Source organism: Silurus aristotelis (assembly GCF_946808225.1).
Source record: "Silurus aristotelis genome assembly, chromosome: 27".
Lineage (NCBI taxonomy): Eukaryota > Metazoa > Chordata > Actinopteri > Siluriformes > Siluridae > Silurus > Silurus aristotelis.
This window is the reverse complement of record NC_139600.1, coordinates 11,610,013-11,627,470: the sequence shown is the minus strand read 5'-3', so window position 1 is coordinate 11,627,470 and position 17,458 is coordinate 11,610,013. Positions and strand designations below refer to the sequence as shown.

The 17,458-nt window shown below is 38.3% G+C and overlaps 1 protein-coding gene across 1 annotated transcript; it reads right to left on the bottom strand.

Annotated features, from left to right (window-relative positions):
- Nucleotides 1-3,153: 3,153 nt before the first annotated feature.
- On the bottom strand, nucleotides 3,154-16,883 carry supt16h (SPT16 homolog, facilitates chromatin remodeling subunit). Its single transcript, XM_083532796.1, has 24 exons — nucleotides 16,431-16,883; nucleotides 15,413-15,505; nucleotides 14,256-14,426; nucleotides 13,656-13,808; nucleotides 13,385-13,531; nucleotides 12,287-12,438; nucleotides 11,983-12,155; nucleotides 11,792-11,882; nucleotides 11,474-11,547; nucleotides 9,740-9,852; nucleotides 9,522-9,587; nucleotides 9,298-9,393; nucleotides 9,055-9,170; nucleotides 8,711-8,864; nucleotides 7,657-7,784; nucleotides 7,076-7,338; nucleotides 6,512-6,630; nucleotides 5,931-6,169; nucleotides 5,764-5,839; nucleotides 5,133-5,302; nucleotides 4,705-4,834; nucleotides 4,317-4,443; nucleotides 4,044-4,118; nucleotides 3,154-3,953 (listed from the first exon to the last, which is right to left on the bottom strand). The coding sequence occupies exons 1-24, from the start codon at nucleotides 16,494-16,496 to the stop codon at nucleotides 3,847-3,849; spliced, it is 3,099 nt and encodes a 1,032-aa protein (XP_083388922.1). The 5' UTR covers nucleotides 16,497-16,883; the 3' UTR covers nucleotides 3,154-3,846.
- Nucleotides 16,884-17,458: the final 575 nt, after the last annotated feature.

Sequence of the window (17,458 nt, the reverse complement as noted above, 5' to 3'; positions counted from 1 at the left end):
AGCATGTAAACAGTATAGTATAATAACAGTATAGTGTAATAAGAAACAGTAAAGGTGCAAAAAACAGTAGTACGGTAGAGTATAAATAATAATAAATAAATGATGGTGGAATGGGCTGAGATGAGTAATGAGTGTGTGTCAAGTGTTAAGTCTAGGACTTCAGCGAGGCACCAGCCTTAACCCACTGAACCATGGAAGAGATCAGACTGGGAAGCATGTTTAGATGAGGCACAAGCCTTAACCCACTGAGCTACCACAGAAGTGCTTTTTTCTAACCCTAACCCTAACCCTAACCCTTTCATTAAAGATCAGGAACTCAAGAAATTAATCCAACACAGAAAGGACAGAATTGAAATGTTTTCAGAGGGGACAAGGTCCAGAAGTTTTATTTACCAACACAGCAACCAGGAATCAAACTCTCAAACTCATCCTTGTGGGGACCCTGACATTAACCCACTAGGCTATCACATCTATCTATCTTATATGATGTAGGTCCAGTTAACAGCTAAAACAGGTAGCAGTAATAACTACTTTTTACTTTAGTACATGTCAGAGCCAAAACTTCTTTACTTTCACTTAAGTAAAAAAGTTTAATCAGTACTTCAACTTTTACCCGAGTATTTTAAAACATGAGTATCTGTACTTCTACTTAAGTAAAGGATGTGTGTACTTTTGTCACCTCTGCTGTACACAGAGAACATCTATTTTGGTAACATGACTCGTTTGTTGTTCACAGAGGTGGGAAGTAACGGAGTACAAATACTTCGTCACTGTACTTAAGTAGATTTTTCTGGTATCAGTATTTTTACTCCACTATTTATTTTTCAGACAATTTTTTACTTTTACTCATTACATTTTTACACAAATATCTGTACTTTTTACTTCTTACATTTTCAAAACCGGCTCGTTACTTTAGTTTTAATCCATTGATTTGGTGAAATATATATTTTATCGGTCGATTTCAGCTGAACAACCGATTTCCTGTTACTGCGCGTCTTTTTCAATCCACTGGTGTATAAAGTCCTGTCTCTCATTTACCACAGATGTAGACTAGTTTACGAAGATAAGAATCAGCAGGCAGAAGGCAGTAAGAAGTTTGGGGTTAACGTGGATGAGACAGAGGGAGTCAGTGATTTAACATGACTGAGAACAGACACATTCCTGATCATCATCATCTTTTCTCTGCTTGTGTTCTATATGTGGATCTTCAGCCTGGAGACATTCATTAGGTAACATTTTTATATGAATATTTGGCTGTCAAAATTAGAATAATTGTAAACGGCACTAAATTTTATTAACGCGCCATCAATTCAGTGCGCATTTCTGTTTTTATCATTTTTATAAAAAATGTAAATACATAAATAAATATCTAAATATAAAAGAGGCGAAATTAAAACCTTTGGCAAAAATACATTTATCCACGACGTCCTTTCTTTACTTAGATATAACATAAATAAATACACTCCAGATAAAAATATTTTTAATCAGTAAACTTTTGTTTTATTTCTGCGCCAAGTCTTTACACAATTTACCCTCTAGGTGGCGTTTTGTGCGTTTTTCCCCTCATGGCGAAACGAACTTAAATTACTGTCTTTATTGATTGTACAGATAAAAACAATACATCATTTAAATCTGTAAAATGTCTTTGATATATATATATATATATATATATATATATATATATATATATATATATATATATATATATATATATATAAGCTTCTTGACTTGACGAGGTGCAGTCTCACCGGTATCACCTCATTAGCTGTCCGTGTGGAAACATAGCAAAGACTCTTAATGATGTCCACACATCTCTGCACTGTTATAGCGTTTATATTTAATCACTGTACATATGCTTACATATATATATCACATGCTCTACATATGCTACATATTTATCTGTACTATTTGCACGATTGCTACTTTTTGCACTTCTGGTAGATGCCAAACTGCATTTCCTTGCTGTGTACCTGTACAATGTAATGACAATAAAGATCGATCGATCGATCATGTAGAAGTAATAACTACTTTTTACTTAAGTACATGTCAGAGCCAAGACTTCTTTTCTTTCACTTAAGTAAAAAAGTATAATCAGTACTTAAACTTTTACCCGAGTATTTTAAAACATAAGTATCTATCCTTCTACTTAAGTAAAGGATGTGTGTACTTTTGCCACCTCTGGTTCCTGATCAGAAGCTAGATCAAACACAAAAATATTGCCTATATTAAAGCAATAGAGAGTAAGTATTAACTGATAACCATCTACCCTTAAGTTCAATGTGTAGTCTATTGAGATGCTTGTGTAGTTACAGTGAATATAAATAGACGCATTTATTTGCAGAGGTGGCAAAAGTACACACATCCTTTACTTATGTAGAAGTACAGACACTCAAGTTTTAAAATATTATGGCAAAAGTTGAAATACTGATTATACTTTTTTACTCAAGTCAAAGTAAAGCAGTTTTGGCTCTGACATGTACTTAAGTAAAAAGTACTTCTACCTGTTTTAGTGTCACATTGGTAACTGGACCTCACATCATTAATATAAGGGCTGTCAAATTAAATATTTAATTGCACATTACTATATTTTCTAAACATACCATATATTAATACTTCCTGTTTTTAATACTTTAAGCAACATGGACATGGAGAAATACGGATGCAACAGAGCATGAAGACAAATAAAAAAAATCTTGTTTATAAATAAATAGGAGAGAGGGTTCCCAACAGTGGCAACTTGGTGGTGCAGGGGATATGAACCTCCAAACCATCTAATCAGTAACCCAGAACTTTATCTTTCGAGCAACCACTTCCCCATAGATATATCTTATTGTAGAGTTGGTCACATTGAATCAATTCTCCTCCATCCAATATCATTCACAAAGAACTTCCAGTGTTTTTCCTTTCTGCAACATGCTGTATTCCAGCATTTGCACATGAAAATTCCAGATCAGCAATTTCTAAAATACACTTATCAGCTTCTCTAGTAGCAACTTACTGATAACACACTTCTTGCCCTCATTCTTACACAAATTGAACATTTACGCAAGGCTAAGCCAAGCTTTTTGTTTCCAACTCATTTTAAATAAAAACTTCAGTGCGGAAGCAGATAAACAGACAAACCCCACCCTTAAAATCAATACGGAACAAATATTAAGACTTATTTTATTTATTTATTTTTTATTAAAAAAGGGGGGAAAAGATTTTTTTTTATTATTAAACAATACAAGACTACAATTCAGAATGAAGAAAAATGGTAATAACAAAAGAACGTGTGCACATCAACGTATGTAAATTGGTCGTCTGTGTCCACCTCTTCGTCTGTCCCTCTTCCATCCCTTTACAACCCAAACCCCTTACAAAAACAATGCGGGAGGGTGGAATTCAAGGATCGAAATTAATCTATACACGAACGTATTCAATCTCTTCCTTAAGAACGAAACATGGGAAAACGAGACAAAAAGAACAGATATGAAAGGGGGAAAAAAAAATGAAAATTGAAGGAGGAGGGTGAGAAAGAAGAGAAAATTACACCAAACACTTCTCTCTATGGATAACAAAAACAACAAAAAAATAAAAGGTTGAAATTTACAAGAAAACCTCTTTAATGAACTCATGCGCACGCACACACATGCCAAAGAGAAATAAAAAGGTGAGAAAAATGTCTTTCTGCTCTCTGCATTATTTCTTGATCACTCGCTATCCAAACACAAGTAAAGGGCAGAATCCTTTATTTACAGCTTGTGAGACAGAGCGACAGCAAGAGAGTGAAACGGAGAGGAAAGGGTAAAAGAAACCACGATTTGGCAGTGTGCGTGTGTGTGGGAGGGAAAGAGAGAGAAAGTTCTAACGCCGCCGTTTCTTTTTGCTGCTGGGAGGTGCAGCTGACGAACGACCCTTCCTTTTCCTGTTTGTAGTAGTCTCATCATCCTCATAGTGACTCTCTCTGTCAGCTAGAAAGGAATAGAGAGACGCAACAAAAAGTGAGATACGGCAGCGTTAACGCTCAAACAAAAACGTCAGTGTGAACGTGAAGTGCTCACCTTTCCTGGCCTCTTCCTCCAGTTCATCCCAGTCTTTCCCACTTTCCTCTTCACTGCCCAGTGATTCATTGTAATCTGAGAAACAAAAAAAAAACAAAAAAGCACAACAATTAAGAAACATTAAAGATTCATCATGACGCAAATACAAAAATGAAAATACACTTTAGGGAAATATGTTGCACACATTTTTTAATATGTTTTATATTTATATGGGCTCATTTAAAAATCAGTTATTTTATTGACACCTTCACCAAACACGCTCAAGAAAATTACCAGAGTCTTCAGTCTCCGAAGAGTAATCTTCATCGCTGTCTTCTTCTTCCTCCTCTTCCTCATCAGCTGACGGGTTGAAAGTCTCATCCTCCATCTCAGACTCTGAGTCCTCATCTCCACCACTTCCCTACAAGCACAACCCAATGTTTATTTACAAACCATTACCTAACCAAAAACGAACATGGCGATTTGGGGAAATGTACTATGAAGAAGACAAAGTATTTAAAAAAAAAAAATAATAATTATAAATTGAAGTTCAGAAGAAAATAAATTATTACTACAACAATGGATAGGAGAGATATAGTAAAGGACAAAAAGTAATGACCCCCCACCCTCTTATTTTTTAATATATATGAATGTCCAACCAGTAAATTTCCTTCTCACTAACCTCACTCTCAGGGTCAAGGAAGGACCAACCACCCTGTTCAAAAAATCCCTCAGGGTCATCAACAATAGTCTTCATGATCTTGGTCCAGTTCAGTGACTGAACTCCTTCTGTGTACTTGATGTCACATGAGCTGGAAAGAAGGTAAAGTAGTTAGTTTCCCCATCCGTACCATCTGAAAACTAAAATAAGTTTTAGTTGTACAGTCCAATGAAAGATTATAAACTATACATTTAATAGTAACAATTCTGCAGATACTGTGGGTTTCAAACAACAACTAAAAGGCACTTTTTTGGGTTCACTCAGCAACAGCATTTTAGACCAAGAGCAAAATCTTTAACCAAAACACACACAACAGCTAAGGAAAGTTAAATGCAAATAAATACAAAAACAGTGACGCCTTAACCAGCATCCAGTGTAAGTGAACCTACTTGAGCCACTCTTTAATCGGATCGAGAGAGTTGACGGGCACCGCATTGATCATCGTTACTTTCTTGTTATAGTCTTTGTAGACTATTACGACGTCGAAGTTCTTTAGGTGAAACTGCACACGCTCAAAATGAACGAGTTCCACTTCATCCAGCGTCACTACGAAAGGAGGCTAAAGAGGGGAACACAGACAAAGCCTCTACTTATTTTGAACAATGACAAATTATTCGCATGAAATATGGCGCTGCTATGTAAAATAGCTATCCATATACATAAAGTTTCATGATAGTGAATGGAAAAACTTGTCTAGCTGCACTTGTATCCCTGCAAAATCTGGCACTTTTACTTCTTATTTGTAATAAGCCGCACCCACTGAATTTAACAAATATTTTTATTTTTAACATAAATAAGCCGCATCTTGTGTATAAGCCGCAGGTATACACTGAAACTAATGAACTTTACACAGGCTTTACCGAAAGTACAAAGTTTACAAAAAACGTAGTCAAATCTCTTTTCATATCCAAAATATGACAAAAAAAAAAAAAAACGAAACATGTTGCAATTCATGTATATACAATTAACAAATTAAACAAGCATAGTGAATTTCTTTCTACATAATCTGCTTTCACTCACCCATTCAGTCACATTGCACAGTGAACTAGATGTTGGCTGTAGTAGGCAAGTGCTTCTGTAGGGGGCGCCCTGGAAACTGTACAGAAGATGCACAAAGGGAGTTAAATATCAAGATACTTTGAACAGAAATCTCAACCATATAATTTATAGCTTATACAGTCTTTTACCCCAAATCCCGGAAAGGGACTTCGAACTCGAGCTCCTCCTTGGTAAGTGTCTCCACTTTCTCGATGAAGTTCTTAAAAGCAGACTTGAGCTTGTGTCTCATCTCACGTTCCATCTGCTCGGCATACAGGTCGTCTCGGTCGTGCATGTGCTGGTGTTTGCCCAGGTCGGTGGTGATCTCTCCCACCTCTGTGTAGAACTGTACGTCAGTGTGGCGCTTTTTTCCAAACATGATAGCGTTCTGGGGAAGGAAAAAATAAATCAATAAATAAAAAAAGGGTTATTATATGCAGTGGCTAGATGTCAGAATTTCTTTAACAGCTCAACCAATTTGGCCTCCATGTATTGATTTTTCAGGGTCTGTATGATTTATGAGTTGCTATTAGATGATGAAAGACATTGCCATGACAAATTACTCAAACGGCTGTTACTATTGGAACAGTTATTCATTATCTGCTTTTAACATACACCCTTTACAGAGATCCCAAACAGAAAATCTAGAAGTAGTAACTGCTTCAAAACGATTTTTAATTCTGAGGAAACTTTGCAGGCCTGCATTGATAATGTAAACGCAGATGTGAACCTTGAGATGGAAATGCAAAACGATGATCATTTCTCCATCACATGGCTGGAATACGGCGTGCTTGATGTTGTTGTACAGGATGTCCACTTTATCCCCACGCACTGATGTGAAGCGGAAACCTGTGAACAAGCAAACAAGGTCAAACTGTGTCCAACCTGAGGGGGCAGTACTTCACATATGCAGGTTTCGTTCGACACAAGACACCTGCTCCCTTTACATTATCATAACAGAGAATATCTGTAGTACAATTTGTAGACTATAAGCATACAGTGTTGTGCAACAGGTAGAAAAAGTTTACCCGTGCATATGCACTTATTAGACCTTACTCACAAATCACACTCAAGGCAGCGATATTGCACTCTCAAGTTTATGATCTCCGTTACATATCCTCATTAAATTTAACTTTAATACTGTTAACTAAAGCTGCAATTTACAGGTTTATTTTATGGAAAAAGAAGGTTAGCATGGTGGCACATTGGGTAGTTGGGACATGTTTGGTTGGAAATATACTCAGATAGGTTAACTAACTATAAAATAAAAAAAAATAAAACAATTCCCCTTCACCATTGGTGTGCGCCTCCAATGAGCCCTGCATCCTCTTCTGAGCAATATTGGGTCGGATGTAAAGGTCTTTGAGCTTGGGGTTACTGCGGTTCAAGTTGATGACTAGCGAGTCCTGCTTTACGATGCCCTCTTTCTCCTTCTCCTCGGCCTCACGTGTCTTATAGCGTTTCTGCACCTCCTTGATTATACGGAAGGCGTTTTGCAGGTTGGTGGAGGGAACTGCCGTGTCGCCAGGAGCCTTAAGGTTTGATGCACGGTATGTACTAAGAAGAAAAAACACCATATAAAATCTTTAACATCATATTGATAAAAACTTGTCAGGTAACATTCAATGTCCCAAGTAGAACTTTCAAACTTGCAAAAAAATTTTCCAGTCATCTCTCACTACTGCATGTTGTTCTAACCAAGATGCACAAAATGAAAAGTTTACCTTTATGGCCCTGTGCACAATTTATAACCGCTATTGCTAAGAATTGTAATTTTCAGCTTTTAGTAAATAAGTAAATTATAAGTAAATGACTTTAAATCTGAATCAGATGTTACTTATTTGAATATAAAACAAAATAAGGCAGTGCGCTCACATTTCTTTAACAAAGGTGGCTTCAGGGTTGGGGAAGATGTTGCCCTCGTGCCTCCCCAGAGAGCTGCCAGGAACGAAGAAGTTTATTCTCAAGTAGGTGTAGTCTCCCTCGACTGACATACTGATGTTCTAAACACACAAATAAGATAAAATAGATTTATTTTTTTTTTTACTTTTTAGAAGTGGTTTTGCTGTAAGTTGGTACCAACAAGAACTAAGGGTGCTCAAGTGGGGATGTACAGAGTGTATACACATTTAAAAACGTAAATTTCGCATTGCAGTGTGGATGGAAAAATGGAGGCTTATAAGAAAGAAAAAAAAAAATACTAATTTTTAGACAATTCTAAGAGCCAGAAAGTAAATAAACGACAGGCGGAAATTATGCGGGTGAAAACGTTTTACGAATTTGCACCTCCACTACACTCTTACTGTACTCTTCTTTCAGAATCACCCCTACACCATTTCTCCCTCCATCCACACCTGAGAGAACAGTTTAAACCCACCTCCAATGTTCCTGCCCTTACTCCTTTTTCACTTGGTCTCGAACACACAACATATCTACCTTTCTCCTCTCCATCACATCAGCTACCTCTCTCCCTTTACCAGTCATAGTACCAACATTTAACATACCAACCTAAACTGCACTCCCCCACACTTCTCCTTTTCCTGCTGTCTCTGTAGACATCTTCCTCCTCTTCTTCTCCTCCTTCAGCCAACAGTAGCCTAATTTACACCGGTACCTTGTTGGCTAAAATTACTTCGAGGCGGTCGTTCGTAACCCGGTCCTCGACTGATCCGGTATGAAAATCAGGTTCGTGATCGCATTTTTGATTCGGCACGTTTTACGCTGGATGACTTTCCTGACGTTCCTAAAGAAAACCCTCCCAATTTATCTGGGTTTGGGACCGGCACTAAGAGTGCAATGGTTTGTGCAACCCTAATGGCTGGATTGTTTTTAGATTGAAAAACACCCTTTATTCTAGATTAGTGTAGACATAGCCTGTACAGATTCTTTTGAGCTGACACTTCTCAAAACAGTTGTGCCGTGCATATACCTTAATAGTGGCGATGTGAAAGGGAGTTGCTATTCCAAACACCGGCATGACAACCGTCTCGTACTTCTTGTCGATATGAAGCTTCATTTCCCGAATGTCCTTCTCTCGAGGCATCTGGGACACATTCCTGTAGGACACGTTTGACTTTCTTGCCCTAAGGATGTCAAAAAAGTGAGTGTTCAACACGGCGACAGAAACCATACAGACAAACGACACTCACATATATACATTAATTCTATGCATAAGATGTATAGCACTTTAAAGTACTTGGGAAAACCCCAGCGATAATGCATGGCTATTCACTTTACAGTTCGGCAAAAAAACCAAACACATTTTCTTCATACTTTTGGACCTGCTGTTCACCCTTCTGTTCTGTTAACCGCCTTTTGGCCTCTTCGTTCATCTGATTGGCCAGTTCCCTTTGATGGGCCCGCCTCTTCTCTTCTGCAGTCATCTCATTCTATTCAATTAGTTAATTTATAAAAAAAAATGTGAATAATAATAATATCAATAAGTCAGTACACGTCTCTCTATATATGATGCATTTACATACAGTAGAAGAATAAGCAACATAAAAAGGCACACACCCTGGTCCGGTCAGCCAAAAGGGTAGCACGAGCTCCTTTTCCCAGCAGTTCTTCGGCATCATTCTCCTCTTCTTCTTCGTCCTCCTCATCGTCATTCTACATTAAGGAAAACACACAACGCGAGACTAAATGTACAGGCGATATCTATACGCAAGCTTCATGGAGTATATATACAAGAAACACCTGTATAAAAAAAATTATAATAATGCTGGTAATGTGTTTACCTTAAGGAAAATTCCAACATTCTTGATCTTCTTTTTCACTGGTGTTAAAATGATGGCTGGGTCCTCCTACAAGTTACCAGAAAGACCCCATTCACACATGATCCATTTCGCATTTGCAAATGCAAGTTCAGTTAGCTGGATTTCCGAGCTGCATTATGCAAAAGATGGTAACCTGCAGGTTCATCTGCTTAGTGTGTGTACGTGTCTACGCAGGTTACCTCGTTGATCAGAACCGAGTCGCCGATGAACAGGGCATATTTCTTTTGCTCCTCCTTCTTTCCCTCGCTGTTCAGCAAGTCGGCAAATCCGAGACTCACGCTCAACACCATGCCTGCATGCATACAAGTCACAATGAACGCTCACTGCACGAAAATGCATTTTCAAGAACCCGTTCAAATTAACAAATTTAAACCTTTTTTGTTTAATCAATATTAGGAGGTTCATAATTGTCCCCAAAGTACAACTGAATTAAATAAAACAAATAAAAACATTTTATTTTTGTGAAAATGTATACATTTTAAACATTTTGCTCAAACAAATAGGGAATGCCCTGCTGCCCGTTTAAATTAATCACCTGTTTTTCAGCTGAACTTTGAGATACAGTATTTGTTTACATACTTGAATTCAGGCAATTTTGCAGTCATTATCATTAAATGTGTTTAAACCTTTTTATGGAACGTTGCTAATGATTTATATTGTGTGGAGCATTGTGGTGGGAGGGCAGAGCCATTTTCTTTTTTTATTAAAAAAATAAAAGAAAGCTGTTTGCCCGTCATCTCTTTCTTCTAACCTGGAACCTTGTAAGATCTGTTAGAGGTCATAATGCCAGGTGCCAACTTTAATTTAGCAAATCTTGCACAGTTCCTCTCTCTGCTCAGTGTTGGTGTTTTTAAAGCTAAAATATCGCCATAAAACAGGTAGCGCTTTTTTTTGGCTACCAGTTCAGTGTCGTTCCGCTCAGCATCCATCTTCACCTGGTCCTTGCGCCGCACACCTGAATGTCATGTGACCACACACACACCCCACAGGTTCACTGCCTAAACTGAGACTATCGGGTCTTTGTTTTGTTAGCGGCACGAAATCTGCAAGCTGTTTATAAAGTGTGTGTTCACACATGCACTTATTTAATTAAATCGCGACATTTGCAGTCATATAATCGCCCGAGCCGAAATCACGAGTGCGATACAATGAATCGTGCTGCACTTGTAAAACCGTAACCCTTACATTCTCACTCAAGACTTGTGTTCATTGGAAAGAGTGCAGCTAGGGATGATTCCACATGAATAGCCTAAAGATCCATAAAGCTACAGAGCAACCCAAGAACCATGGGGATGAATTTGCACTGCAATTAATATCTACAGTCTGCTACAATGGTTTAGGTCCACATTTTTTAAATTAAACGGTTCTGCATTTAGTAGCACATCACTAAACTGTACACCGACAATGATTCTTCCTAATAATTCAATTCATTTTTATTTGTATTGCGCTTTTAACAATGAACATTGTCTCAAAGCAGCTTTACACAGAAAATGTGGTGATTAAAAGTGAATATGTTCTTTATAAGTAAGTTTGTCCCTGATGAGCGAGCCGGTGGCGACTGTGGCAAGGAAAAACTCCCCAAGATGGCATAAGAAAGAAACCTTGAGAGGAACCAGACTCAAGAGGGAACCCATCCTCATCTGGGTTGCACCAAATGTCCATTTATAGCAGATATACGATGTAGCAGACTGTTGACATTAGCTACAGTCCAATCCATCCTCAAAGCGCCCCGTTCTTACTCGGGAATTTCATGGAACCACCCAAAACATTGATGAGAAAACGTCCCATGCTGCACAGAGTGGCCTCCATTCGAAGATATTTTCCTTGCCACAGTCACCACTGGCTCGCTCATTAGTTATACATTTATAAAGAAAAACCTGCAAAAAGCAGTACAAATTGAAATTAACTCTTACCTTTCTTCAATTTGTACTGGTTTTTAGCATTCAGGACCAAAGATGCTTCCCTAAACTCGATCCCCATGGCAAACCTGAAAAAGCACAAAAACAATAACATTACATGTATGTGTAAGGAAAAAACAGCTTTTAGGCTTAAAGTCTAAGCTTTTTGCTTAATATTGTCCTGATTTATCTTCAAAATCATTTTAAAAAAATCTGAAATTGCTTTACACATATGCACTTATAATATTTAGTAATACTGCACTCATTAAAAAGTGTTTCTTTAAAGACTATGGTTCTGACAGTGTGCGCGCGTGTGAGAGAGACAAAACGTACCCAAGGTTTTTTGTAAGCTTGCTAACCAGATCTGGTTTTTCCTTCTTGACATAATCCATGACTGCATTGTAGGCATCACAGATCTTGACCCCTAATTTTAAACAAAGAAAATGAAAGAGACACCGGTATTGTGTTTTTTTTATTTATTTATTACATTTCAAACACAGACTATTCTTCTCACAACTTCTTACCATGCTTAAGCTCTTTAAGTAGCTCCTCCTCTACCTGGAGAAGGAAGTTGTAATTGTCCTGCATTTCCTGCGGCGGGTCCACCATAAGCGTACGTACCAGGTTAGAGCAGTAGGATTTGTAACGTATGCCCATCGCACACGTTATTGCGCCAAAATGCATATGATTCTTGTCACTATGTTGGAGAAAAAGCACAAGGTGGTGTTTCCATACGAAATGTAAATCTTACTTCGGTACGCTCTTTTGCATATAAAAAAAAATAAATAAATTAAAAAAAAGGAGCACGCCTTGGTGTCCCGTTCTCACCTGACCACGCTGAATTTGAGGCTGTAGTTACCGCCACTCTGAATGATAGGAGGGTAGCACATTTCCACCGTCGAGGGATCCACACCACCCAAGAATTTCCTGTCCTCTATCGCCTTCTCTACCGATTCGGCTAGCCGACTGTGTTTTACTTTCTGTTAAAACGTGAACAAGATGCATCGTTGCAGACATCCAGCGTCAAATTATAGACTGACTATACACCGATCAGCCATAGCATTATGACCACCTGCCTAATATTGTGTTGGTTTCCCTTTTGCTGCCAAAACAGTTCTGATCTGTCAAGCATTAACAGCATTAACTCATCTGTTGGATCCGTACATGCATCAATAAGCCTCTGACCACCCACGACCCTGTCGCCGGTTCTCCATGTTCCTTCCTTGAAACACTTTTGATAGATACTGACCACTGCAGACTGGGAACATCCCACAAGAGCTGCAGTTTAGGAGATGCTCTGACCCAGTCGTCTAGAGGTCACAATTTGTCCCTCGTTAAACTCAAAGCTCAAATCCTTACGCTCGCCCATTTTTCCTGCTTTTAACATCAACTTTAAGTACAAAATATTCACTTGCTGCCTAATAAATATATCCACCCACTAACAGGTGCCATGATGAGATAATCAGTGTTATTCATCACTCGTAATGTAACGACTGATCGGTGTATATACATACACATTAAGCACTACTGATGGAAAGGTATTATAGAGAACACACAGCGGATAACCCAAAAGGAAAGAAATTTACTTGATATGCCTGTGACGCAATCCAGCTAGCTAACGTGGCCTAGAACGAACTCCAGACTAAACAACCTACTCTGGTATAAAATGAGAGTTCCCACCCTAATGCCTCAATAACATAATGCCTCAATAACATAATGCCTGCAAACGTTCCTGCTTATTAAAAATATTTCCATTTTTTATTGTCTAAACTTCAAACCCAAATACACAGAACAATCGAAGACCATAAAAAAAATTAAGTGCTCTTTTAAACCTCTAAGCAGCATTTCTTATTAGTGTGAACGGAGTATTTATAAAAAAAAAAAAAAAAAAAAAAAAAAAAAAAAAAAATCCATTGTGTTCCTCACCTCATCAGCATCTACGATCTCCATGACCCGTTCCTTGAAAAACTTTGTGAAGACATCACTGGTGATTGAGGCTGCTTTCTTCATCAGAGCCAGCTCTCCATCTTCCTTGACCGTCATTGTATATGCCACCACTGCACTGATGTCCACCTAAGAGACACACATTGACACTCATGCTCCAATATAAGAATATATAAATGAAACAGCTCTGCTTTTTTTTATTTTATAAACACACACTTAGTTCATACTCGGCTCACTTTGTTATCGCTCTCACCTTCTCCAGGCCCTCGGCTGTGAGCATGTCGTTCCAGCTCTTCATGTACTCTCCGGGAAATTTGTCTTTGATAAAAACGCCGACCGTCTTCCCCGATTTACTGCCGCGGATCGCTTCGACCATCTTTTCAAAGTTCGCCTTGTTACTTTCATTCTGAAACAACGGAAAAGAAATGAATAAATAACACTTGATCGTGCACGTGATCACAGAGTGAAAATACGACAAAAAGCTGCAGATAGAGACAAACTGTTACAAATCTATCATTAGTTTTACATTCTCAATGTCTTTGTGGATTTGCTTCCTTGCTCAACCGTGAAAATTGGGCAGTCCTGAGGCTTGAAACTCTGACTTTCCAAACAGCAATCTGGAGCCACCAATTCCCCAAAAATTGACAATGCAACTGATTAGTTCATATCTACACAACATTCATTAAGGACACATTGTGTCACTTTTAAAAGAAACAGATTCTATGTTCATATATATTTAAAAAACGTTATGTAAGGTCAAGTGATTAAGATATCAGCAACATTTGCATCGTAACGTCTCCACATTTAGGAGATAACAAAAACGGAAAAACAAAACATGCGACATGGTTTGTACCTTCTCTCGAACCAAGAGCGTGATGGGTGGGATCCCGTTTGCGTTTTCGTTTCCTTTCGTGACGGCCACCTGTTTGAGGAAATCCAGCTTCTTCTTGCTGGCCAAGAAAATGATCTTGGTCTCGCAGAACACCATTATGGTGTCCGTCAGCTCGTAGCCAAACAGCCATGTCTGTGTACAAGTGAATTTTATATTATTTATTACAATTTAAAAAAATAAAACCTTAAAAAAAATACTATACAGAATAAAATGCATAGAGTATATAATTTTTTTTTAAAGTTTCGGATCCTTAGCGCACACAACACTTTTTCCACATGAAAACCAGGTGAGAGATTCACTGCCATGACTTTTTCTTATCTTGTGATCTGCTTGCATATACATGCCTATATTTTGCTGAAGCAATTTACAGTTTACAAAAGGAAAGAGCAGGCTTTTTTTGCTGAGGAGACTACGGTCTTTTGGAGTCCAGGGAAAGCTACTGAAGACCTTTTTTGACTCTGTGGTGGCCTCAGCCATTTTCTATGGGGTGGTCTGCTGGTGCAGCAGCATCTCTGCTGCAAACAGGAAGAGACTGGACAAGCCGATCAGGAACGCCAGCTCAGTCCTGGAGATCCCCCTGGACAATGTACAGGAGGTAGGAGAAAGGAGGGTGGTAGCTAAACTATCATCACTGCTCACCTTCTGCATGAAACAGTTTAGTCTATGAGCAGCTACAATACAGAAGATCTTTTCTCCCGGCTGCTATTCGACTGTACAATAAAAGCTGCTCCGAGTGAACCAGTCACCATAATACACACTGGTATTGTGTATTTACTGTGCAATAACACCTATTTAAACCACGCAATGTTTGAAAGTGTAACTACTTTATTGGTGGTCCCTTTCTTTCGTATTCATACACCGATTTATATACTTGTATTAAGTCTCTACTTCTTAAAAACTTGCACATTTCTTTCTTTCCTGCTGTAACACAAATTTCACCACTTTGGGAAGAATAAACGTAAATCTTTTTTTATAAAAGATTGAACATCAACATGACGTTCCAAAGCACTGCATGTATAGATGTTGGCCCATAACACTTGAGGGCATCGTGCAAGTCCATGCATCACTCTGGATGGACGTCTCCATAAGAATATAAAAAAAACAGAGGTGAAGTTTACCTCGAGGGCGGTGGACTTGGCATACACAATCTCCTCATCTACTCCAACAGACACTACGATGGCATCCACCTTCCCGAACTCATTCTCACCTTTCTGTAGACAGAGGGGATTCATATTTATGACATGGACGATGGTGGAAAAATCGATGAATCTAAGATTTTCTTCTAGAAATGTACAATAGACCAAATGCAAAATTTGTACTCATTACTTAGGTATCAAGCTTGAAACACTTCACTTATTTTGTCAAGAAATGCAAGATTATACGTTTAATCAACTCATATTTGGGTTTATTATAAACTCATAACTTGCAATATGACATTAATTGGACTATACTGATAAGATATTCCTACTTGCCATGTTTCAATGCAGCAAAGCTGATACACGGGGTATACAGCTATATAGAATGCAGCTCATCGTTTATAAAAAACTATTTTACGATTTATGCCAACAGTTAAATAAATGTTGCCTTTCGATAACTTAATATTCCGAACACAAAGGCACAAATGACGGCGGGCTGCTCAGATGTTCCTTTTCCACTACAGAAAAGATGCTAGCTACCAGGCTGAACTCGTGACTAGCTGCTAATGCTAACTAACTCAAATAAAACCACTTTTCTATTAAGGAAAATGGTCCAGCTACCAAAATATGGTATGATATAACCCATAGAATAAAGGACAATCCTCAACTTTCAGCTCAGTCACGTCTTTTCGTGAATGAGTCAATAAAAACAGACGTAGCAAGAAATCATGCTAATAAGCTAAAGCTAGCATAGGGGCGCGGGATGCCTTACACCGCTAAAGAAACACATTATATGAAATACAATATAGAAATTAAGAGTATGGATTGTCTTATTAGATGTCATTGGGTGCATTATAGAATCCCGAAGTATTTATTTATGTAGAGATTTGGGAAATCGATAAAACAAGAGTGGTGTACAGGCCAGGCCTCAGCCTCAGAGCCGCATCGGATTCCCCCCTCCCGCCGGTTCTTTGGCGTCCATTTTCGACGTGTTATTCACCTTCCAGTTGCCGTACAGCCGTTTAATCCGGCGGTAGTAGGCCTCCTTGTCCAAGTTCACCGTCATCCCGGACCTTCAGCACGACTACAAAACCTCCAGGCTCCGGTCAAAAAAAATAATTAGGCCGGTAGATTTCCCCACGCACGCCGCCGTCCTGCACGCCTCGCACTCCTCTTTCCTCCCTTCCTTCTTACTTACTTATTGACCTGATCCGTGTTTATCCGTTTTTTTTATATAGAAAACCCTTTTTAACTATTTATGTAAACGTGTGGGGAAATCACGTTTTGTTCAGTCCACGCGAGCGCCCCGGATTAAGATGTGCACGCCAGCGCCATGCTGCATAAATAGCGCCAAATGCGCATGTATGATGATGAGGATGAGAATGAGGTTCCCATCACATCATCACCGCTGTTTCTCCTTCCTTCCTTCCTTCCTTCTCTTCTCCTCCTATCATCCTCATCTTTCTCTTTCTTCCTTCTGATTTTCACTCCTTCAAACTTCACCAATTGCCATTTTATTTATAACTATCAAAATATCCAATATTTGTTGCATATGTGGTTCTTCAATCACCTTTTTCTGTTTATTCCCTGCTTTTATTTTTATTTTTTTCATGTACACGCATATATAATTTACAAATGTAAATATAACTAATCAAAATGTTTTTTTGTTTATGATTTTTTTTTTATTGTATTTGTTTTAATTGTGTATATATGTACATATGACGTTTGTGTATTTGTAAATTTGAAGGTAATGTATAAACAGCGCCCCTAGTGCTGTTTGTGCTCAGGCTCCTCCCATCTTGCTATGACCAAGCGAAAAATTCCCGCCTTTCCAAAATTTCCCGCCAAATACCTCATTTAAAATGGTTCCTAAAGAAATAATGATAATGATGATGATGATGATGATGAAAATAATATCATCATCAGACAGGGTTGTAAAAAAATACAAGTTTGATCTTAAATGTGCTCCATTTACACCTGAGTACTCATGATGGGAAATTAACAATAGGCCATAAGTTTGTGGACAGC

Excerpts from the sequence above, each read along its gene's own strand:
- supt16h (XM_083532796.1), bottom strand. The coding sequence starts at position 16,496 with ATGACGGTGAACTTGGACAAGGAGGCCTACTACCGCCGGATTAAACGG. Across the intron at positions 9,853-11,473 it reads CCAGTACAAATTGAAGAAAG|GCATGGTGTTGAGCGTGAGT; the intron begins GTAAGAGTTAAT and ends GTATGCATGCAG. Across the intron at positions 4,835-5,132 it reads CCGATTAAAGAGTGGCTCAA|CTCATGTGACATCAAGTACA; the intron begins GTAGGTTCACTT and ends CCTTCTTTCCAG.